General features: G+C 39.3%; 1 protein-coding gene across 1 annotated transcript in view; it reads right to left on the reverse strand.

The window, feature by feature from the left end:
• CFAP97 (cilia and flagella associated protein 97) overlaps nt 1-21,192 on the reverse strand; it is a 49,787-nt gene extending 28,595 nt beyond the window's left edge. The window contains exons 1-2 of the mRNA XM_049772356.1: nt 21,041-21,192; nt 12,395-13,428 (exon numbers count right to left, since the gene is read on the reverse strand). Of these exons, the coding sequence (XP_049628313.1) occupies nt 12,395-13,415 (1,021 nt within the window). The 5' untranslated portion in view covers nt 13,416-13,428; nt 21,041-21,192. The remainder of the gene's footprint in view (nt 1-12,394; nt 13,429-21,040) is intronic.
• Between the last annotated feature and the right edge of the window lie 3,688 nt (nt 21,193-24,880).

Raw genomic sequence — 24,880 nt, forward strand, 5'->3', positions numbered from 1 at the left:
TAAACATATCAAATGTATATGTATATACTATGTAGTCATATTAAAAATCTTTTCCCCTAATTAACTATTTTGTTTAAATACTATATTGTCTCAGTGTCTATTCATCATCACTAGAGCCACTTGATCTAACATTAATTACTGAAGTATCAACTTTAGATGCTTGGCATAATGACTTAGACTCCAGTTGATTCAACATTGACTATTCACCCCTGAATCAAGGATACCTACTATGGAAACAAACATGGTTTCCCATACCAGCACCAGGAACATAAATTCTACCAAGGAAGGCCCTGCTACTGCCATGACACTGACTTACTCCAAAAACAGTTCTTATATCACCCTGACAAGCGGCAACAGCAATAGTCTGCTTTTAGAGCCGGATTCTCTGCAACGTTAACTGATGGAGAGAAGGAACCAGAAGACACTACCTACCACCCAGTCTTCGACACACTACCTGTACAGAAACCAGGATGTATAAATACAGAAACCTGACAGCAACAACTGTGAGACTGAAGAGATGACCCCTGAGAATGACTAGGAAGTTGGACAACTGAGTATGCCTAGAGCCTTGAGTTGGTCTTATGCCAAAGTGCTTCAGGGGTAAGATCTCCCTGTTTTTTAGGTCAGAGGTGTTTATTTCCAATTTCTTCCATATTTTTCTGTGCCTATGCAAATGACAATTGCCACACATACATCTTTCTTTTCTTTTTATTGTTAGTGCATTTCTCATCTCTGGAGAAAAATAGGAGCATAATAAACCTTCAGCTATTGCAATAATGACTTTATTGGTGATAAAATAATTTTCACAAATATAACTGCTAATGAACTCTCTTCCCTTCTTTTTCCATTTTTTTAATTCTCTATTCTATTTCATAATGACTTTGCTTTCTGTCATCTTGAAACAAGTGTATTATGATCACTTATGTCAACAATGTGATACATTTTCTTTAAATAAATAATTTTTAAAAAGTATCGGGGCCGGGTAGGTGGCGCTGGAGGTAAGGTGTCTGCCTTGCAAGCGCTAGCCAAGGAAGGACCGCGGTTCAATCCCCCGGCGTCCCATATGGTCCCCCCATGCCAGGGGTGATTTCTGAGCACATAGCCAGGAGTAACCCCTGAGCGTCAAACAGGTGTGGCCCAAAAACCAAAAAAAATAAAAAATAAAAAAAAAATAAAAAGTATCAGCTTTACTTTTACTAACTAGACAATACTTTAAAATTTATGTGCAGGGACAGAGCAATAGTATAGTGGGTAAGCCTTCAAAAGAGCTGACCCTTTATGAACTCCAGCACTACATAAGTTCCCTGGGTCCTATAGGAGTAAATCCTGAGTATAGAACCAGGAGTAAAACCTAAGCAGTGTCAGATGTGACCCCCAAAATTATGTATAATATCATCATCTTACTTCAAGCTATACTAAATTATAATATATATATATATATTTAAAAAATCTAACCTGTATGCACTGTCACATAATGGTGTTTTAAGCAATTTTTAGAAGTTAAAAAAAATACTTAATACTTGTAATTGAGAAGTCACAAATGAAGGAGTACTAGCTATATTTACTTATCTCAGCTGGTAAACTTGACATTCTTCCTTTTACTCTGGACTTGTGACTGCTTGGACCAATTCAATACAGCCAAATGAAGGTTCTCAAAGCCAGGGACAAAGGGAATCAAGGCCCTTGCCCTCCCACACCCCACACTCCATCTCCAACATCTGTTTACTGAAATACCTGAGTCACCATATGCACCTGATTACATGGAAGTGGTCATATTATGATGAAATAGAACCACATAGAACATAGTATATAGACTGTGATCTTAGTCTTTGAATCATTGTAGGTGGCTGTCTTACATGTTTTGTGATTTGTGTTCAAAGCAGAAACACCACAAAATCTGGTACCAGAAAGGTGGGGTACAAGCAAACAAAAATCTAAAACACAAAATCACTAGCTTTGAAACAAGGTGACCAGTGGAGCTGGAAAACCTCGGATGATTGTTAGTAAATAAACAGAAGAAAATGTAGTGGCAGATTTTTAAAAATGAAGTCAATGATAAAGAAAATATAAAAAAAAAAACCATATCATATGATAGTTGTTCAAGTAAGTCTTCACCCAGAAAACTGAAAGTATAAAATGGCTTATATTATGTACAGTAAGTCAGGATAGAGAAGTAAAAAACAACTGCCAAGTATAATTTAGAGAGACTCTGGAAACTAGGTCTAAGGGGTAAAATAATAAAATTTCTAAATTTAAGTCTTCTAGGAGAGGAACTAAATCTAAATCTGTATTTAGATGTTGTCTAAACTCTGCAGTTTAAATTGGGGATCTAAGAAAGGGGCAATATTTTTGGATATGAAAGTAAATGTGTGGATGAAGGTGGGTTAAGGAGAGATTTTTAAGCATGTCTATAAACTGTATTTGAAACTTCTTCCATTAAGAAGTAGTGTTTATATCATTCCTAAATCTGGGAAGGTATGTAACTGGTTCAATAGAACCAGGCTGAAATGATTCTATATGGCTTCTAAGGCTAGGTCACAAAAGGCTAAGAAAGCTCTGCCCTGTTTCCTGGAACAATGAAATTGGGCCATGTGAGAAGCAGGTGACATGGAGAGATAACATATGGGCCCTTTGACCAGCAGTCCTGGTCAAATCCCAAATTTAGACAGTGAGTAACCCAGAAACCAGATGATGCTAATTTTCCAAAAGTTAAGTTAATCAATTGATGAGTCTAATCTCAAGTGTTGGCATAATTATTACCTTGTTATGGGACTAATTTTTTATCACTTAAAAAATACTAAGCAGTGCAGCCTGAGCTTTTCTTTTTTCTTGTCTTTTTCTCACCCATATGCTAAATTTTAAATTTAGAATTTTAAAATTCTAAGATTTTAAAAATTAAAGAAATTTAAAAAAAAATTTTTTTGTATTTTAAAATGCACTGTATTGGGACCAGAGAGATAGCATGGAGGTAAAATATTTGCCTTGCATGCAGAAGGACAGTGGTTCAAATCCTGGCATCCCATATGGTCTCCTAAGCCTGCCAGGAGCGATTTCTGAGCGTAGACCCAGGAGTGACCCCTGAATGCTGCCGGGTGTGACCCAAAAAAACAAAACACAAAAAAAAGGCATTGTGTTTTAAAATGTATTTTAAAAAATTTTTTAATTTAGTATTTTACCTAAATAAAATGAAACTATTTTACGGGCTAGGATTAAATTCTTAAACTTTGTTATGCTATCTGTCATGTAGCCTCTAAAACTTTCTAATCACACAAGTCAGTGTAAAAAGAAAATTATGAGTTTGTTTTATTAGTGAAAATTTCTACTCAGAGATGCTCTCTAAAAATCAATGAGCTTGCTCTTTTAACTGTTTGAAGCATTATTATTCTTCATCTGTGTGGTAGTTCCATTGATTTCAGTTTTTTTCAAGTATTTGATTATATTGAGGACATCAGTTTCCTGGTTTATCTATCTGAATTCTGCTTGCTATAATCTGTCAGAGCAAAGGAAAAGATGTACTGCTAGAGACCATGTACAAATAACGAATGGCAATACAGGCATCCACTTTCTAAAGTTTATGTAATGGGAGTCTGTATTTTTCTCTTTGAACCAAGATGGCAATATTACTCTGCTGTGTTGCTATAGCTTTAATTTTTTATAAGATTTTTAAATTTATTTTATTTATTTACTTATTTTGGCTTTTGGGCCATACTCGACAACACTTGGGTTACTCCTGGCTCTGCGCTCAGAAATCACTCCTGGCAGGCTTGGGGGACCATATGGGACGCCGAGGATCGAACCTGGGTCGGTCCCAGGTTGTCTGCATGTAAGGCAAATGCCCTACTACTGTACTATTGCTCTGGCCCCAATATAGTTTAAAATTTCTATGCTCATCAATGCTTTCTTAATCTGATTTTTCTTATATTAGTTTTCCCTGAACACATCTTCTAACAATACATCTAATTATTTCATAGTCTAACAATTATGTCTCAAATTCTTAAAACTGGCCAAATTCTACTTAAAGCATGAAACACTTTCAAATTTAGTCCTGTCAATTTCTTCATTATTCAAGTATCAGTTAATATCATAACCCAATACCTAACACTAACTTCTATTCCACTAATTCACTTTTGTGGCTGTTTTTGGACCATACCTGCAGGTACTCAGGTCATTCTCCTGGCTTTGTGCTCAAGGATCATTCTAGGTGGTTTGCAGGCCAAATCGGGTCAGCTGTGTGCAAAACACTGTTTTATTTCTCTAGTCCCACTAGTTCATTTTTAAATGCTTTCTTTGTCTATATAGAATTTGCTCTTAGTGAAATATCTAATTCCAATCATATGCTGTACATTTACACACCAAAGTAGGCTTCTGATGCAATAAATTATAATCTTAAAAATAATCCCTTGATCATTCTATAAATTTTTCAAGCTGTTTTAAAGTTGGGTGTGTAATAATGCCTGTTTAACTGATCTTCCCTCTCATTTCTCATAGTAGCCCAGAATTCTCAATTTAAAATTGTCCTTAGCAACCTACACCAACTACTTCAACCAAATGAGAAAACTGGAGTACAGAACAGGTACTAAGGTTATACTTCTGCTGAAAAGTCTAATAAAATTTTCTCATTCTGGGGCTGGAGAGATAGCATGGAGGTAAGGTGTTTGCCTTTCATGCAGGAGGTCATCGGTTCGAATCCCGGCATCCCATATGGTCCCCCGTGCCTGGCAGGAGCAATTTCTGAGCCTGGAGCCAGGAATAACCCCTGAGCACTGCCGGGTGTGACCCAAAAACCACAAAAAAAAAAAAAAAAAATTCTCATTCTATTTTCAGAAAAACTTCACCCTTTTTACATAAAACATAAGAATTCAATATTTTTTTGGGGGGAGGGCGCAGACCAGTTGTGCTCATCCTGGCTCTATGCTCAGGAATCACTCCTGATAGGGCTAGGGGTACCACATGAGGTATCAGGGATAGAACCTAGATCAGCCATATAAAAGGCAAGTGTCACCTATACTATCTCTCTAGCCAGCCTCAACTCTTTCTTTACTCTGGCCTATAAATGATATATTTCATTTTATTAAACATTGTTTCACAGGCTAAATACTTTTTAGCTTGAATTTATATTTTGTCATTTTTAACAAATAAAATAATTACATATAAAGGTATCCCTCTCTTAATTCTCCCTCAGTATTTGCTATAAAATTATTTTAAGGGGGGGGCCGGGCGGTGGCGCTAAAGGTAAGGTGCCTGCCTTGCCTGCGCTAGCCTTGGACGGACCATGGTTCGATCCCCCGGTGTCCCATATGGTCCCCCAAGCCAGGAGCAACTTCTGAGCACATAGCCAGGAGTAACCCCTGAGCGTTACCGGGTGTGACCCAAAAACCAAAAACCAAAAAAAATAAAATAAATAAATTATTTTAAGGGGCCGGGAAGGTGGCGCTAGAGGTAAGGTGTCTGCCTATCAAGTGTTAGCGTAGGACGGATCTCAGGGACTGTGGTTCGATCCCCTGGCGTCCCATATGGTCCCCCAAGGGGCGATTTCTGAGCACATAGCCAGGAGTAACCCCTGAGCGTCAAACAGGTGTGGCCCAAAAACCAAAAAAAAAAAAAAAAAAAAATTATTTTAAATTAAAAATTCAGTATGTGAATTCATTTGTTTAAATCTATCTCTGCCCTTATGCAGTAAAAATAAAGTGATGTTGAGTATACTGTATCATGTCCCTCAGTTATTTAGGATCACATCTAATGCTCATACAAATTTTGTTAAACCATTTTTTACTGAGGTATTGGGAGTTACAATGCTGTTAATTATACTTTCTATGAACACATCATTCCAACATCATACGCATCACCAGTTACCAGTGTCCCAAAGGCCCCTCCAACCACACTTCTTCCAATGAAAGGTTAGTTCTAAAGACAAAAAACTCCAGTTCCAATGACTGTGACCATATGCTGTTTCGTTAGTTTTATTTGTTTGGCTTTTGTGGCCACAGAGATGGTGTTGCTCAGGATATAGCAGGTTTGGCTCAGCATTCAGGGATTACTCCTGTCTGGTTCTGGGGACCATATGAGGCAGCAAGAATTAACTCGGGTCAGTCTCCTGAGAAGCAAATGCCTAAAGCTGTACTATCTCTCCAGTCCTCAAATAGTTTTGTTTTGTTTTGTTTTTTAAAGTGGCTAGGTACTCAGACTTTGATCCTTGGAATAGAAATATGAATATTCCTACTGAGCAGGTTAGAAATACAGTTCCTTGGTGTCTAAAATGATTGAAACAATCTGCATTTTAAACAAATCCTGAATCAAGTGACTTACTGGATAAACTGGGTTGCCTAATTATTTATACATTCTTACTTTTCTTAATAGCTCCCTGACTTCTCTTCTATTTTTAACATGTCTATACCTCTCCCAAGAAGTTCTGTTTTAAAGAGGCTCAAGCTCCTTATATCCAAGATGTGTGATTGGCAGAAGACAATCACCTTCCCTTTACCCAGGACTGTTTTAGCATGGGAGCGTAACCAAATTCTGGGCATAAAAACTTAAATGGGAGACAGTTGAAAGTACTGTATTTTTTGTACCATAAGACACACCGCCCCAAGCGTGTCTTATGGAGCGAATGCTGCCCGGAGCTGAAGCCTGAGTGCAGGGGAGGTGAGCATCTAAAAAGTACGTGCGTCTTACAGTCAGGTGCGTCTTATAGAGTGAAAAATACGGTGCTTTAGTTTTTTCCAGTTACACAATTTCCTTTTTCTGACCTGGGATGGACCCAGGTTCGCTCCCTGGCATTCCACAGGCTCCCCTCCCCCAGCCTGCAAGGAGCTATTTCTGAGTGCAGAGCCAGGAGTAACCCAAGAGCCTCTGGGTGTGCCCCCCCAAATAAAGAGAGAAATTTAACATTAGATAATTCATAGGAGCCTCAGAATGAACCAACACGGGGGCTGAGGAAACTGGTTAGAAGAAATGGGACTCAGAATATTTTGGGGGTGTGAATCAACCTGCTGGCCCTGTCTGTCTCTATAGATACTTCATATGTGAGAAATAATATTTTTTAGGAATGTGTTAGGGGACCATGGAAATGGCTCAAAGGGCTGACACATGCTCAGTCTGCAGAGGCATAAATTCCAGCTCTATATGGCTTCCCCGATATAGTCAGGTATTGCCCTATTGGCTCTCAGTACATTCATTCCTCCACAAGACAAATTTGTTTATTATCCAAAATCATACTAATACAAATAGGTCACCATGATAAAACAAAAAAAAATTAAGGTATTACAAACTCTATCTGCATAGATAGCTTTTAGAAACCTGACACTTCCAAAAGAATCTGACAATTCTTTTTTAGAACAAGACTGTACTGCCTGTATGTTCCCTTTTCCCTAAGATATCACCTATAAATCAGTGATGTCAAATAGGATTTATATAAATTTTAAAATGCAACATTATAGGCCAATATTATGGGCCTAGAACAAGAGTATACCAATCCCAGTATAATACCTAGCGTCATATTTGACCCAGAGTACCATCAAGAGAACAGAGCCAGGAGTTAAACCTTGAGTACCTCTGGGTGTGGCCCCAATCCACATTTTTAAAATATAGCAATACAAATAAAAACCATTAGTCAAGTAAGGTATCTTATTTAATTCTTTTTTTTAAGGGAAGGGGTCTTTTGAGACACACATGGTGGGGCTCAAGAATCCTGGCTCTGTGCTTAGGGATCACTCATGTTAAGGCTCAGGAGGCCATATGGAATGTTGATGATAGACCCAGGCTGGCTGCATGCATGGGAAGTGCCCTTCATGCTATTCTATTTTCTCCAACTCCATCAAACAAGGTATTTAGGTAAACAAACATACAAGTTACATGTTTTATTTATATTCCATAATATTTATTTCAATAAACCAGTTTTATTTTGTGGTTTTGTGTTACACCTGACAGGTTGAAGGCTACTATTGACTCGGTGCTGGAGAATCACTCCATAATTTTATAATTATATAATTAAATGATTTTATAAAAAATGTTTATGGAGTTAGGGATATAGTACAGGGCTTACAGGACGCATGTAAAGGACCCCAGTTGTATTCCTGGCATCACATGCTCTACAGCAGGTAGCTACGAAGACTGCTAAGTGGCCCTGACAAGTTTTGTTTCAAAGCCTTCCCTCTACCACCAAAGTTTATACTTTATAATGCCTTGCTTTTAGACTGTTAGTTTTAAACATAAAAATTATAATAGAAATTAGGGGCTGGAGAGATAGTACAGTGCAGGTAGAGTGCTTGCCTTGCACACAGCCAATTTGAGTATAATCTCCAGCATCCCTTATGGTTGTAATTCCTGAGTGCAGACCCAGGAGACACTGAGAATCACCAGGTGTGACACACTCACATCCACAAAATTAAAAAAAACCCACCAAAATTATAGTTGAAATCATAAAAAATACTGAAATATGATAATACAAAAAAAATTAAAAGTGTTATTTGTGACAAGAATATGACTTAATATGATTAATTAGTAAAAGTAGTAGTTAATGTCTGATGAGACTAGTGTTATAACAATTTCTATATATTATAGCATGATAAACTGTCAACATTTGTAAACTTAAAGCCATTATTTTTCAAACTGGCATATTAAGAAATAATGTAAAAGATGCATTCAAAATGACACCGATATACAAACATCTACCTTCAAATTTCACCCTGCAACTAACATTTGAGGAACTAGTAGAATTTTGGTGTGGTATTAAATAATATCTAAAATTAAGTGAAGCAGGCCAGAGCAATAGCACAGCAGGTATGGAGTTTGCCTTGCATGTGACCAACCTGCATTTGATCAGCTGCATACCATATGGTCCCCTGATCCAGCCACCAAGTAATTTTTGAGTGCAGAGCCAACAGTAGCCTCAGCACTGCTGGGTGTGTACCCCAAACTAAAAATAAAAGAGGCCATATTTTCTTTATATAGAAAACAATATATGTATATAGTATATATGAAAGATATAACAATGTAGCTATCTTCTAAACTAGAAATTAGTCATAATCACTAATTTGGAGGTAATTCTCGGAAAAATTGTTACTTTTTTTTTTTTTTTTTTTTTTTTGGGCCACACCCGGCGGTGCTCAGGGCTTACTCCTGGCTGTCTGCTCAAAAATAGCTCCTGGCAGGCACGAGGGGACCATATGGGACACTGGGATTCGAACCAATCACCTTTGGTCCTGGATCAGCTGCTTGCAAGGCAAACACCGATGTGCTATCTCTCCGAGCCCTGAAAACTTGTTACTTTTATTAATACATAATGGGATTATTAGTGTTAGTATACTTTTTTTTGGGAAGGGGGGTTTTGAGTCACACCCGGCAGCTCTCAGGGGTTACTCCTGGCTCTACATTCAGAAATCGCTCCTGGCAAGCTCGGGAAACCATATGGGATGCCAGAATTTGAACTTCTGCATGTAAGGCAAAAGTCTTACCTCCATGCCATCTCTCCAGCCCCGTTGTTAGTATTCTTAACAGAATATTTCTAATTTAAAAATCATCTGATAATAATTAACATGTTGAATTATATGCATAACCCACATAAATAAATACTTACTACAGCTCTCAATTTTCTTGGAAAATTTGTAGGCCATACTCTTAAGTGCTCACAGGGACTATTACTCCCTGTATTAGAGCTCAGAAGACCACATATAGGTACTGGGGACCAAAACAAGGTCACCACAGCATGGCAAGTGACTAAAGCTCAGACCATCTCTCTGGCTGAGGGATTTTTAACTTAAAGAGTTTTTGGTTTTAACAACAGAAACTTTGCAAAACTACTCAAGCACTGGAAGTTAGTAGGAATCTACGCAAAAGATGAAGACAGACTTACTAAGTCACCAACTTAGTGAAACATACAATGCAGAGAAGTAGTTTCAAAAATTTTAAAAAGAAATCTATGGTCTGGAGAGATAGCTCTAAGGGCTAAGTGCATGTTTTCATGTGGGAGACTTGAGACAATCGCTGGCACCGTGATGTCCCAAGACACCTGCTGTGACCAGTTGAATGCAGAGCTGGGTATTCAACCCCAAGCACTGCCAGGTGTTGTACAAACCAACTCCTTCACCACATTTCAAAAAGAAATTGTTCCTAGAAAGTTTATTAGGTATTTTTCCCATAGAACACTAATCAAGTATAATAAACTTAGCTTTATTATATACAGCAAAACTAAGAGTAATAGTAATTGGTAGAAAACCAAATTTCAGTGAAATATTTAAATTCACTTCATGACCATTAAAACTGTTCAATAGCAACAGACAGTCCCTGAGAATTCCTTCAGTTTGCAAATTGTCTTTTTGTTTGTTTTTGTTTTGGGGGCACACCTGTTGGAGCTTCGGGGTTACTCCTGGCTCTGCACTCAGAAACAGCTCCCAGCAGGCTGGCACATGGGGAGCATATGGGATGCCGGGAATTGAACCTAGGTCAGCAAGGCTAATGCCCTGCCTGCTGTGCTGCTCTATCCATTGTACTATTGCCATGGCAAACTGTCTTTTACAGTACCTTAAGTCTTTTTAAACGTAGTCTAGTGGTCCTCAAACTGGAATTTAGAAACCACTGGCTTAATATGTATAAACGACTGCTCGACTTGGAGATTCTAGCTGAATAAGACCCTTACCTCATGGTGAATGAGAAAGTTATTCAAAATCCAGAGTCTGAAAGTTTTCTGATGGGAGGAAAGAGATTTTTTGTGACAGATTTAAATAAGATGAAGTGAGGCTGTATAGATATTCAGAAAAAGTTTCCTTTTTCTGTTATATCTAAGTTTTGAGACCAGAAAAAGAAAAGCAGACTATGCCAAAAACCAAACAAAACCTCATGAGAATGACTAATTGCGAATGCCCCATTATCAGGATCAGAAGAAAGCAAAAAAAAAAAAAAAAAAAGAAGAAAGCAAGAAGCAATGTGAAAGTATTTTTATAATAGTCACATGATATAGACAGATATAGATGGTTCTCATCAACCTTAATATTAAACCAAATGCTTGAGAATCCCTGTGGCAGGACCTAGACATTGGTATTTGTTTTAACAGTACTCCAAGAGACTACTTTAACTGCTCTAGATGAGAATGAGATAGGGTATAATAGGCTATTAGACTAGAAATGTGAATTCGTTTTCGTTTTGTTTGGGGTCCACACATTGTGGTTACTCATGGCTCTATACTCAGAAATCAATCCTAGCAGGTTCAGGGGGACCTTATAGGATGCCAGAGATTCAACCCAGGTCAGACACATGTTAAGGCAAACACTTCACTTGCTGTATCCTGGAATTAGTTTTTAATAAGAAAAACTTACATTTTATATTACACAATAAGATCAATGGCTGGGGACTTATGCTTAGCTTGCATTTGTCTTGACCTGCAAACCCATTATTTTGTTACAGTAACTAGTAAAAAGTTTGTTATAACTTTTATTTTCACTGGAACATTATTTCCAAAGCAAACATGAATAACTGGGAGAAATATCGCAATAATGATCACTCCAATTCAAAAAAATATTTTAAAACAAAATTATGCTATTCCAAAAACTTATTTTCTGGTAATGGTCTTCGGCCTTAAATTTAAAATCTGAATAGACTGGGTAGAGATTGAGTATATTAGGTAGAGTGCTTGCCTTGAATGTATCTAATTCAGTTTAGATTCCCAATACCGCATATAGTCCTGAGCCCTGCCAAGCACATATGTTCTGAGCCAGGATGGCCTGAGAACCACTGAATCTGACCCAAACAACAACAACATAAAGTTCTAAATAGTTTATTATATAGGTTATAAATTGATTTCTTTCATTTGCCAGCATTCTTGCTGTTTCAGAATCTGAGAGGAAGACCAGCTGTCATGTTATTTTTAAGGCCTTTTTGCTTTTGTGGCAATGGAGGTTGAAACCCAGGACTTTTTTTGTTTTGTTTTGCTTTGTCTTGGGGATCACACCCAGCAGCGCTCAGGGGTTGGGTTACTCCTGGCTCTAGGATCAGAAATCGCTCCTGGCAGGCTTGGGGGACCGTATGGGATGCTGGGATTCGAACCACTGACCTTCTGCATGCAAGGCAAAGGCCTTACCTCCATGCTATCTCTCCGGCCCAAAACCCAGGACTTCTAACTTAGAGCTACACATAGTAAGAAACTGAGAAACTGAGAGCTGTTGTTTCATAAATGAACTACATTTTATGCCCATTCCTCTAACAACAAAAAACATCGACTGCATATTTTAATTAATCTGGTATCTCTAGATATTTTGAGGTCATCAAGTATTAAATCAGTATTAGTATGAACTAGATTTTAGTCTTAGTTAACTTTGCAGAGATAATAGTCCAGGTATTTTATGGTAAAATGGTTTTTTTTTGTTTTTTTTGTTTTTTTTTTTTTTAAAAAGGAGAAACTTACCTTTCAAAAGATTATTCAGGTCCATGGTGTCATGGAAGGCTCTTTGTTTATTTCTGTGATCTAAATTAGACTCTATCACCGATGACTTCCCAGTGAGATTGAAACCAGTCTTTTCTTTTTCCTTTTTGCCTGATTTTGAATTAGGTTTTAAGTCTTCAACATTCTCATATACTTCTTGACTCACATTTTCTTGCCTTTTAGCTTTTACTTTTTGATCATGTGATCTTAGTTCAAAAGACTGAGCAGGGCTTATGTCTGGAGTTGATAGAGGAGTTACATCCGTCATTGTTTCTTCAGATTCTTCGGCACAATTACCAGCTTTTGATTTAGTGTTTACAGATTGTGTTCCTGATTTTATTCCTGTTTTATATTTCTGGTTTGGTGACAAGTGGGTTACACTGGGTATTTGTTTCTTTACTAATGGAGGTGAACCAGAGAGATCTGACCCTGGATCTGAACAATCCGTATCTGAAGATGAGGACAAAGAGGAAGGGGAAGAGGAGGAACTGTTTGTGGAATATTTCTTACTTACGCCTTTCTTAAGGTTATTCGATGATTTAGTTGACTTGGACCTGACATGGTGCTTTTTGCCATCATCACTGCTTTCCTCTCCATCTGTGTAATAATTGTCTTCAAGTTTTTTTACAATTTTGGGAACACCATTAGGAATGGATGAGTGTATTTTATGGCTTGTTGTAGCATCACACACTTTTTTTGATTTTGAAGAAGTGGTCAATGATGAAGAATTTCTGTTTTCTATCTTATTATTTTCTATAGGGTGTTTTTCTGAAGTTATTTTCTCTTTTCTTTCATTTCCATTATCTGTAAGGTAATTTTTCTTTATTTCTATTTCACTTTTCAAGACTGTACTTTCTGTATCTGAATCTATTCGTTCCTTAAAATTATCCTTTTGTTTGTCAAAATACGAGTTTTTTTCAGATGTTTTTGCTTCTTCAAAGTCACTGTCAAAGAATGAATGATCCACTTCACCTTCTGATACATCTCCAAACCTATTCATCATGGCAAAAATATATCTGAAAATGAGAAGAACAATCAAACTAAAGACTATTTGCCAAATAATTTTCATTTTTATATATAAAATAATTAACCAAAATAACTTTCATTTATGTATACAAAAATCCAAGGCCATGCTAAACTACCAGACAATAATAATTTGAAGTGATAATAGGGCTAAAAAGGTATCAGTTGGTCTTAAGAGTAAATAAGCCTAACAGGTCTGGGGAGAGGATAAGGATAGCAGTATTCAGTAACTGCAACTGGGAACACTTCATATTTATATGCTTAAAGAAGGCAGAGATGTAAATAAAATTTATTTTTCCTGAAAAGTAGGCCTGTCCGTTATCAGCAGTGAATCCTGAACACAAAGGTAAAAATACACCCTGAACACTGCTGGGTATGAACCTAAACAGTATTTTCAAAATACTGTGAAAAACCATTAGTTTGTAATGACTCAAAAAAGGATAAAATACGAACTGTATTAAAGGCATATTGAATAATCTATTCACTATATGCAATCTAAATTCCATTAATTCAAGTAATAAAAGATTATAAAATTAGGATACTCTGCAACTTTAAATTGATCCTGTAAATAATCCATAAAAACAAGTATAATTATTATTTAGAAATCATCTATACTTGGAGACAGACCAGCAAGTACAGAATCATGGTGCTTATATAAAGATATTAAAAAAAAAGAGAGAAAAAAACGAATAAAAATAAACAAATAGTAAAAAATATGCTTCTAAACATTAAAAAAAGGATATGACAAGGCACAAAGTGGTCTGATGCAATGTTCATCACTACACGATGATCTTTGGTGATATTTTGGCCAACTAGGTATCTTTGGTACAACCCTGGAGGCCCCTGAGCACCAATGGGGTGGCACAGGTAATCCCCAAAACTGTAGTTCCTTTGAACAAAATCAATGGCGAGTTGGCTAAGAATCACTGGGATGATGCCTTGGGCCTCCTAAGTACTACTTGAGAAGGTCCTCCACAAATATCAACCAAACCTGCAATTTTATTACTAATATGATAGGTTATAATATAATTATCTTCAGTGGGATATTTTGCCTTCAGATTTTTGGAAGAATTTAAATGATTCTCACAGTAACAAAAAATTTAGCTTAAGTACTAGGAATTCCAATAACAGAATCACGAAATTCGCAAAAATCTACTTTAATAAGTTTAGTAGGTCTGTAACTGTGACTTCTTTAAAAGCATCATAAGTACTTAAAAAAGAAGTAAAACCAGTGCCAAAGAGATAGCTCAACAGGCTTTAAGCATGCTTGCTATACATGTGAGAGGTCAAACCCCCAGTACATGATCCCCTAAGCAAAGCCAGGAGTGATAGTCCCTCAACACTTCTGGGTGTAGTCCATTCTTTACTCCCTCCCCACAAAATGAAATACATTAAAATTATACTATGTTAGTCAAGCTATTAATAATATAGCATGTTCAGAAAAATCCAAGTTTAACCAAGTTTAATTGAAGTTTAATCAAAGTAAATGTTTTAATTCTTTTTTAAATAATTTTGTTGGTTTTGGATCAGATCCAGCTATGCTATGGCTTACTTCTGACTATCCAGGGGTCCTCAAACTTTTTAAACAGGGGGCCAGTTCATTGTCCCTCAGACCATTGGAGGGTCGACTATAGTAAAAACAAAACTTACGAACAAATTCTTGTGCATACTGCATATATCTTATTTTGCAATGAAGAAACAAAATAGATACAAATACAGTATGTGGCCCGCGGGCCATAGTTTGAGGACCACTGATGCAATGATCAATCTTGAAAGGGGCCATGGTAACCAAAGTATGTAGTGCTAGAGATCAAACCTAGGATAGCAGCATGTAAGGTAAGCACTGTACTACTGTACTATCAGTTTCTATCAAAATAAAAAAATCTGAACATTAGATTAAAAATGAAATAAAATATAATCTAAATTTTTCAAATCAAGCATGTAAAATATCTTTATTATATATAAAGTAGTCTTTATATAAGGTTATTTGTTTTTGTAAAGTAGTCTTTACATAAGGCTTTTATTTAAAAGTTATGTAGTTGGGGGCTGGAAAGATAGCATGGAGGTAAGGCATTTGCCTTGTGCGCAGAAGGTCGGTGGTTCGAATCCTGACGTTCCATATGGTCCCCCAAGCCTGCCAGGAGTGATTTCTAAGTGTAGAGCCAGGAGTAACCCCTGAGTGCTACCGGGCATGACCCAAAAACCAAAAAAAAAAAAAAAAAAGTTATGTAGTTGGGGCTGGAGCAGTAGGCTTTTGTCTTTCATGCGAATGACCAGGGATGGACCCAGGGTTCAATCCCAGGCATTGCATATGGTCCTCCAAATCTGCCAGGAGCAATTTCTGATAGCAGAGCCAGGAGTACCTCCTGAACACAGCTAGATATGGCCCAAAAACAAAACAAAACAAAAAAGTTATATACTCACATAGTATCTATTATGTGCTTAATATTTAGAAATAAATTCTTTTAAATTAAAATTAAATTAAATTAAAATAGGATGTCTCTACCTTAAATCTGAATTAAAAAAAAAGACATCTATATGGTCTATATCCACACTGGAAATGAAATTAAAACTTATCTTTTCAATTAATAAAAATTGAACCTTGTTTTCCAAATTGAAAATTTGGCAATTTTCAGAGACATAAATGTAAAAACCCTGGGGTCAGAGCGATAGTACAGCAGGTAGAGCATTTGCCTTGTATTTCCTCAGAGACCTGCCAGGAGTGAATAAGTCCTGAATGTAAAGCCAGGAATAAGCCCTGAGTTCCCAAAACAACAACAACAAAAAAAAAACAAAAATGTCATAAACTTTCCTAGTACATCTATTTCTGGAAATCTGGCTAGAAATATAATTCTAGAAGTGAAAATGGTGTTATTTTCAGTACTACTTGTGATACTGAAAAACCTGAAGAGGAATATGATTCTATTAAAATAATTGTTTAAATAAAATGGCATGAGAAATTTATAGACATTTGAATTTTTTTAATGGTTTATTTATCAGTTGATTGGTTTTTAGGCCACACCTGGCAATACTATGGGGCTACTATTCGCTCTGTGCTCAGCAATCGGTCCTGGCAAGGTCAGGGGCCTATATGGGATGCCAGGAATCATCCAGAATTGGTCATATGCAAGGCAAATGCCTTACCATTGTGCTAGCTCTCCGGCCCCGTATTTTAAGTTTTTTACATGTAACAATAAAATTAATATTAAGTGAAGAATTAGGAACAAAAATATCAGGCAGATAAAAAGAAAACAAACAAGTTTGAAGTATTTATGAAACATCCGTGTGGTTGGTGAGTAATGGATGAATGAAGAATGGAGCAAGTTATGATATGGGAGATAGAGGAATCAGATTCTTATAATTTATAAATTACTACAAGTATAGTTTGTATTTGTATTTTAATTTGTATTAAATACACAATTCACGAGCAACTTTTTTCTTTTCTGTGGTGTCAGGGGACTCAAGCCTAGAATTTTATATATTCCAAGAGCTTGGCCATATTTACAAGTATGTACTCTACACACTGAAGTCACGTTGAAGTGACTTAACTTCATGCAGAACTATAAACAAGGACATGAACTACATCTTAAGTCATTGGTATATACAAGAATACAAATCTCGAAGTCATAACTAGTAGAAAAAGTGGCATAGGGGAAGGGCATTCCAAATTTTTGTTTGAGGTTTGATACTGGACAGTAGCTAAATTACTCAAAAGTGATGGCTCGACTAAGCAACTTGAGTCAACTGGAGAAACTTAAAAAGATAACTGAGTGGGCCCGGAGAGATAGCACAGCAGCGTTTGCCTTGCAAGCAGCCGATCTAAGACCAAAGATGGTTGGTTCGAATCCCGGTGTCCCATGTGGTCCCTCGTGCCTGCCAGGAGCTATTTCTGAGCAGGCAGCCAGGAGTAACCCCTGAGCACCGCCAGGTGTGGCCCAAAAGCCAAAAAAAAAAAAAAAAAAAAAAAAAGATGAGTAAGAATCAGAAAACAAGGGTGCTAGAAAGGTTGTATTTTATGTATAAACATGCCTAATTCTTAGATGCATAGGTAATAGTAAAGCATTTAGATGAAAGTTTTTTTTAAAAAAAATGTATAGAAATGTAAACTCTATGCAAGAGAAAGACTTTGTAGTGTCCAACTGAATTAAATTTGAAAATTGGTGCTGGAACAATAGTACAGCATGTAGTATACTTGCTTTGCACACAGCCAACTGGAGTTCAATTCCCCATGCCCTATATGTGGTCCCAAGAGCCTGTGTAGAGAGGTTTTTATTTAGAAGTTACATAGCTGGGGCCAAAGGGATAGCACAGCAATAAGGCATTTGTTTTGCATGCGAATGACCATGGATGGACCTGGATTTAATCTCAGGCATCCCATATGGTCCTCAGAGGCTGCCAGGAGTGATTTTTTGAGAGCAGAGCCAGAAGTAAACACTGAGCTCAGCCAGGTGTGGCCCAAAAAAACAAAAACAAAAAAAAGTTATATAGTTACTCATGTAATATCTATTATGTGTTCAGTATTTAGAACTTAAATTATTGTACTTTTATCTTTTAAAATTAAAATACAAGTATTTTAAATCTGAATAAAATAAGACACCTATATGATCTATATCCACACTGAAAATGAAATTAAAACTTACCCTTTTAATTAACAAAAATTAACTGAACCTTGTCTCCTTAAAGTCATTTAAGTGATCCCTGAGTTAGGAAAAGCCCTGAGCACTATCTGGTATGGCTCCCAAAAAGAAAACAAAACAAAGAAAAACAAAAAAGGTGCATTCCTCCCCCCCAGAGGTATGAAATAAAATCTACAAACAGAATACAACAAAATATCCAGGATATAACCTGAAATTATTCAACAAAAGAATTAACAGAACATAACCTATTCTTGAAAATTATTATGCAATCCTGCTTTGATCCAAATGTTAAAAACGCAAAATAGTATCAAACGTTAGTTTAATAATGCAACTTAAAATATACTATAGTAATAATATATTAAAAAAATTTTTTTAAATTAATAGAAAATAGACTCATTGTTATTCCTTTACCAAATTTTATTTATTTATTTATTGGTTTTTTTTGGGCCACACCCAGTAACGCTCAGAAGTTGCTCCTGGCTTGGGGGACCATATGGGTCGCCGGGGGTTCAGGGTTCGAACCGCAGTCCGTCCAAGGCTAGCGCAGGCAAGGCAGGCACCTTACCTCTAGCGCCACCGCCCGGTCCTTCCTTTACCAAATTTTTTAAAGTATCATTTTGGTTTGTTTTGGGGCCATACCTGGCAGTGCTCAGGTTGTACTCTTAGCAGCTCTGCACTCAGGGAGCACTGCTAGCAGTGGGGCTCTGAGAACTAAATCCCCTAACCAGGGATTAAAACTGATTCAGCTGAATGCAAGGCAAGCACCCTTTTACCCTTTGTACTGTATCACTCACTCTAGCCCAGTTTTTAGGTATCTATCTAGAGATTACTTAAGTATGTTTTACAAATTACTTTATCATCTGTTTGAAACTCATTTGCTTGTTTTCTTTTTGTGTTCAGGGATTATTCCCAGTTCAGTACTCCAGAGACCATATATCATAGACATCGAGGATGGAACTCAGGTTGGCTGCTGCAAGCCAAGTGCTTTACTTGTTACAATATTTCTCTTACTCCATGAAACACTATTTTTCCTTAAAATCGGAGTGAAATCTTTGGTTGGATAAAACATTATTGGTATAAGAACTTTTCTACTCAGCTCTTTATATATATGACACTCAATGCCCTCCAAGAGTGATTCTTCAGTTTTTCTTTTTTTTTTTTTGTTTTTTTTTTTTGGTTTTTGGGCCACACCCTGTGACGCTCAGGGGTTACTCCTGGCTATGCGCTCAGAAGTTGCTCCTGGCTTCTTGGGGGACCATATGGGACGCCGGGGGAATCGAATCGCGGTCCGTCCTAGGCTAGTGCAGGCAAGGCAGGCACCTTACCTCCAGCGCCACCGCCCGGCCCCTTCAGTTTTTCTTAATCTTTTAGGATTCTCTTTGATTTTTATTTATTTTTACTCTGTATCTTGGTGATCACTTATTTAAGTTTGTTTGGAACTCTTGAGCTTTCTAGCGAATTGCTCCTTTCTCAGGCTGGAAAAGCTTGTTTATTAAGTCTTCAAAAATTTTGCCATTTCTCATGGTCTCCTTCAGAAGTCTCATGCGGTGAGCTTTTACATTTTTCATTAATTCTATATCACTAAGCTCTATGATTTTTATACAGACTTTACTCAAATGTCCTAACTTTCCATTTGTTGAGGTTCTCTTCCTCTGATTTAAATTTCAGTGAGCCATTTCAGCTTGTGAGTTCTGCAAAATGAGGAATTTTCCAGTCTGTTGTCTTAATTCCTCAGTGTGGATGAGAGAATCTGCCTCCCCACTGGATCTGGTACTCCCTAGGGGGCTGGGCTATAAATAGGGGTTCATGATTAAAAGCAATCTGGGCTACCTGTGTCCTAAATTCACAAGAACCTAAGCAGCAAAAAGTAGTAAGCAGGAATCTAGAGGTTGCCAGTGCTCAGCAAGAACTCTGGATGTTTTGACCAATCTATGTAATGCCAGCATAAAAGTAGACTCAGGCATGTAATACTAAACTTAAAAAAAAACCTGCTTATATGATGAAGTTCTGAATTAGGAGATTTACAATTGTACGCCTGGCACGGTGAAGGTGTACAATCCCCGCTAGTGTTTTTGATGACGGTGTCCTACATCTGTCCCTACACAAATGCCAGAATTGATGACCCCTTTATCTGCATTACACTGTACAGTCTTGCAATCCCCAAAAGTTGTAAGCATCTATGTCCGTAATCGGCCATAGTTCATGAGCCTGTGGTGCGCGCACAGTGCCCTTGAAACGACTCTTGCTTAAATGTACATACATGATATAAAACAGATCCGTCTTTTATGAAACACGGGAGGGAGGGAGGGAGGGAGGGAGGGAGAGGGGGGGGGGGGGAGAGAGAGAGAGAGAGAGAGAGAGAGAGAGAGAGAGAGAGAGAGAGAGAGAGAGAGAGAGAGAGAGAGAGAGAGAGAGAGAACGAGAACAGCGGGGCTAGGCACTTTGTTTTGCAAGTTGGCCCACTTGGGTTTGACCCCTAGCACCCCATAGGGTTCCCCGGAACCCTGCCAAGAAAAAATCCCAGAGTCAGAAGTGAGCACCTGAGCACCAACGGGGTGCAGCCCCCAAACCAACAAAAATCAAGGCAAAACCACTTAGGGATGATTGAAGTCCACTTGCTGCAGAAAAAAAAGCTGCAGAGCAACCGCATCCACCAAAGCAAGCATGTTAGCATTGCCTCCATCAAAGCTCCTGAAACTCAACGGACATCAGCAAGTCATAAATTAAAAGCACGGGCTTCCCCGTACTCATCCTACTGACTGGGGAATGGTGGACATGAAAGAATTTGGGCTGCCCACGGTGTTGTCGGGTCCCCCTCGTTTCCCGCAGCTTCCAGGTGGAAGCCTCTGGACCAGAATCTGGCACTTTGCAAAAATGATCCTAAGGCCACGGCGACAGATCAGGCATCTCCTCGGGGAGCTACGGCTCAACATGGGCCTATGGGGGTGACCCCCCCCAAAAAATATACCTGTCTTGCTTCCAGGTAGGGGAGGCTCCGTTCCCGACCGCCTCTAGGCCCCCCGCCCCGAGAAGGAAGCGGAAGGTCAGGGACAACCTCCCGGCCCTCAGGGTGCACGATCAGGGGCGCCGGAGTGACGCGAGCTGCTCAGGCCGCGACCGCATAGTAGCCGGGGCGGTGGCGGCGGCCGAAGCGCCGGTTCGTCGGCTCAGTCGGGCGGCGCGGCTCCAGCACAGGCGAGGTTGCGAAGGGCGACGCCGGCGCGCTTTCCGTGGGCACCGCCGGCGAAGCTAGAGGAGGAAACGGACGCCCCAACGGAGCCGGGAGGCGAGAGCGCGCCGCGGGGGAAGAGCAAGGGGAGGGGCCCGGCACGCGCCGCTCACCTGGCAGCGGCGGCCGCTCCGGCCGCAACAGAGGAGATGAGATACGCCTCCCGCGCGGGCCGAGCTCGGACGCACGAACGCCAACACGCACGTACGCACGCGCGCGCCTGCGCACTCCAGCGGTCCCGCTTCACGGTTTGAGCTTCCGGAGGTGGGACGGCCGGAAGTGGGCGGCGGAGTTACTACCGGAAAGGGTGGAGTTATGACCGGAAGAGGGCGGGCCGCGGCTGAGGGCGTCATAAGACTCGCTGTGGGAACTCTGGAGGCTTCGGAGACGGTCGTGGGCTCCACCTCGTGACATGTCGCCGGAAGAGGGCCAAGCCTCCCAAAGCTGTCAGCGTGAAGAAATGAATAAGTTTGGGCCTCGCAGAACGTCCACAGCTCATGGACCTTGGGGATTGGCTTTAACGATCTCGGAATTTCCTCACCCAACCTTCCTTCTTCTGTTCTTCCCAGTCGCCGCCATCCCATGTAGCAGGACCGGGACCCAGGCGGTCCTGTGCAACTAGGATTGGGGTTCGGCAAGCTCTGAATGGGTGCCCCAAATCTGCCCAGCTGACGGAGCTGAATGTGGCGTCCCTAACCCTGGTCTCAGTTGCTTGCTTGTCCAGGGGCTGAGAAGAAGCAACTCATTATCACCTGAGTTCAAGCTTCCTCACTCAGCATATCTGAAAAATAAAAATAAAGCAGTAGTGTGGAGTTTGGAGATTTAAGAGTGAGGAAGGTACTTGTCTGGCACGCAGTCAACTCGAACCCTGGTTTCGATTCCCATCACAGCATTTGCCATGAGCAATTTCTCCATCCCCAAGATGGAGAAAACTGTAGCAATCAACTCACCTCCTCCTCCTCCCTCCCCCCCCCAGCACTGTAGATATTAAAAATGAAATGACTAGGAACCGGACGGATAGCATGGAGGTAGGGCATTTGCCTTGCATCCAGGTAGGGCGTTTGCCTTGTATGCAGAAGGACGGTGGTTCGAATCCCAGCATCCCATATGGTCCCCGGAGCCTGCCAGGAGGATTTCTGAGTGTAGAGCCAGGAGTAACCCCTAAGCGCTGCAGGGTGTGACACAAAACCAAAAATAAAAGAAAAAAAATGAAATGATTATTTTTGGAATTGTTAAGGTCAACGGAGTTCATCTCAAACCATTTTTGTGGTCCAGTGACTACTCAGAAAGTCCTCTGATCCCTCTTAGGGAGATGGGCAGTTCACTCATGTAGGAGAAAATTCTGGTAGACCACTGAATGCCCAAGTTTTTGTTGAGTTATAGATAAATAGTAGGAAAGCTGTTACATTTAGAAACCCTAAAACATATCAAAGTATTATGCTGTATACCTTAATTTTACAGTCCAATATATTAACAAAACGTGAGGAAAGCATTTTATTTGATATGGGGGGGGGGCGGAGAGATAGCACAGCGGTAAAGCGTTTGTTTGCCTTAGATGCAGAAGGACGGTGGTTCGAATCCCGGCATCCCATATGGTCCTCTGAGCCTGCCAGGAGTGATTTCTGAGCATAGAGCCAGGAGTAACCCCTGAGCGCTCATGGGTATGACCAAAAAATAAATAAATAAATAAATAAATAAAAATAAAAAGATTTATTTGATATTGAGGTGAGGAGCTTCTGGGTTTGCTTGATTGTGGAATTGGATTCTGACAGGCACACACTTGGGTGAAGTGCTCACCTGGGACTGCAGTCCTTTAGTTGTGCTTGCACTTGTGCTTACTGAGGGTCACACACTTGTGCTCACACAGATGTTTGCTGGAGGTTGCACTTTTGACTGGTATTTGCACTTTCTTTTTTTCAGTTGTGAGCAGCAGGATTGATAGATACATCCTTTAGTTACAGTGCTTTTCGATGTGGCAGAAGTCACTTGGACTCTGGAGACAATATATAGCAGAGCTGCTGCTCATGCATACAGGAAATATAGGGGTGAAACTCTTGGCCTCGTGCTTATAAGACAGGTATTTTAACCATTCAGCCATCTTCCTACGACTGGAAAAAAAGTTTTAATAAGGTAATTATTTGTATAAGATGCTTTTTCTGAGGTAATAGTTTATGAAAACAAATGTAGGGGCTAGAGAGATAGTATAGGTTAAAGAACATGACCCTGGTTTGATTCCCTGGTTTGAATCCATATGAACTCCTGAGCTTCTTAAGCATAAAGCCAGAATATCCCCTGTGAACACTGCTGACTGTGGCTCAAAAATAAAAGATTTTCAGTATAAACAGAAACAAAAACAAAGATGGGGCCAGAATTTTAGTATGTTGATTATGACTCGCATGAGGCCAGCTCAGGTTATATTCCTGGCATCCCATATGGTCCCTGAGCCTGCCAGGAATGATTTCTGAGTGCAGAGCCAAGAATAACCCCTGAGTGCTGCTGGTTAAATGCAAAAGAGTTTTTAAAGAGTTTGGAGTAATGTAAGTAAATAGGGTTAATGAACCAAGGAATTCAGGTAACTCTGAAAACTAAAAAAGAGAAGAAACAGATTCTTCTTTGAAGCCTTCAAGGAACACAAAATGTTGCCTGTCTCTTGATTTTAAACTTCAGACCTCCAGAAGATAAGAGTAAGTTCATGTTATTTTTTCTAACAACTAAACATAATAACTTGCCCAGAAAAAATAGAAAACTCATACAATAGATATAAATACCTTCTCAGTGTAAGTACAAAGAAATTCAGAACTATATGTTTCATTATTAAGAAGTTTTCTTGGGCCCGGAGAGATAGCACAGTGGCATTTGCCTTGCAAGCAGCCGATCCAGGACCTAAGGTGGTTGGTTCGAATCCCGGTGTCCCATATGGTCCCCCTTGCCTGCCAGGAGCTATTTCTGAGCAGACAGCCAGGAGTAACCCCTGAGCACCGCTGGGTGTGGCCCAAAAACCAAAAAAAAAAAAAAAAGAAGAAAAGTTTTCTTAAGGAATTAGCTAGATTTTTTGTGCTTTATGATTTTTCTTTCCATTTGCTTGGTAATTAAGATAGCGCAGCAGTATGGCATTTGCCTGGCACGCAGTCGGACCTTGGTTCGATCCCTGGCGTCCCATATGGTCCCCAAACCAGGAGCGATTTCTGAGCAAATAGCCAGGAGTAACCCCTGAGTATCACCGTGTGTAACCCAAAAAACAAAAACAAATTAAAGACCAAGTATAGAAAATCACTTTTCTTTTTGTATGCCAAAGAGGAATTCTAAAAAATAATTAATTCTTTTTTTTTTGGTTTTTGGGCCACACCCAGCGGTGCTCAGGGGTTACTCCTGGCTGTCTGCTCAGAAATAGCTCCTGGCAGGCACGGGGAACCATATGGGACACCGGGATTTGAACCAACCACCTTTGGTCCTGGATCGGCTGCTTGCAAGGCAAACGCCGCTGTGCTATCTCTCCGGGCCCAATTAATTCTTCTTAATAAGACTATTGGCACAATTTCCCAGGATAGTTGTTGATTTTATGGTCATAAATTATGATAC

Source organism: Suncus etruscus, chromosome 4 (assembly GCF_024139225.1).
Source record: "Suncus etruscus isolate mSunEtr1 chromosome 4, mSunEtr1.pri.cur, whole genome shotgun sequence".
Taxonomy (NCBI): domain Eukaryota; kingdom Metazoa; phylum Chordata; class Mammalia; order Eulipotyphla; family Soricidae; genus Suncus; species Suncus etruscus.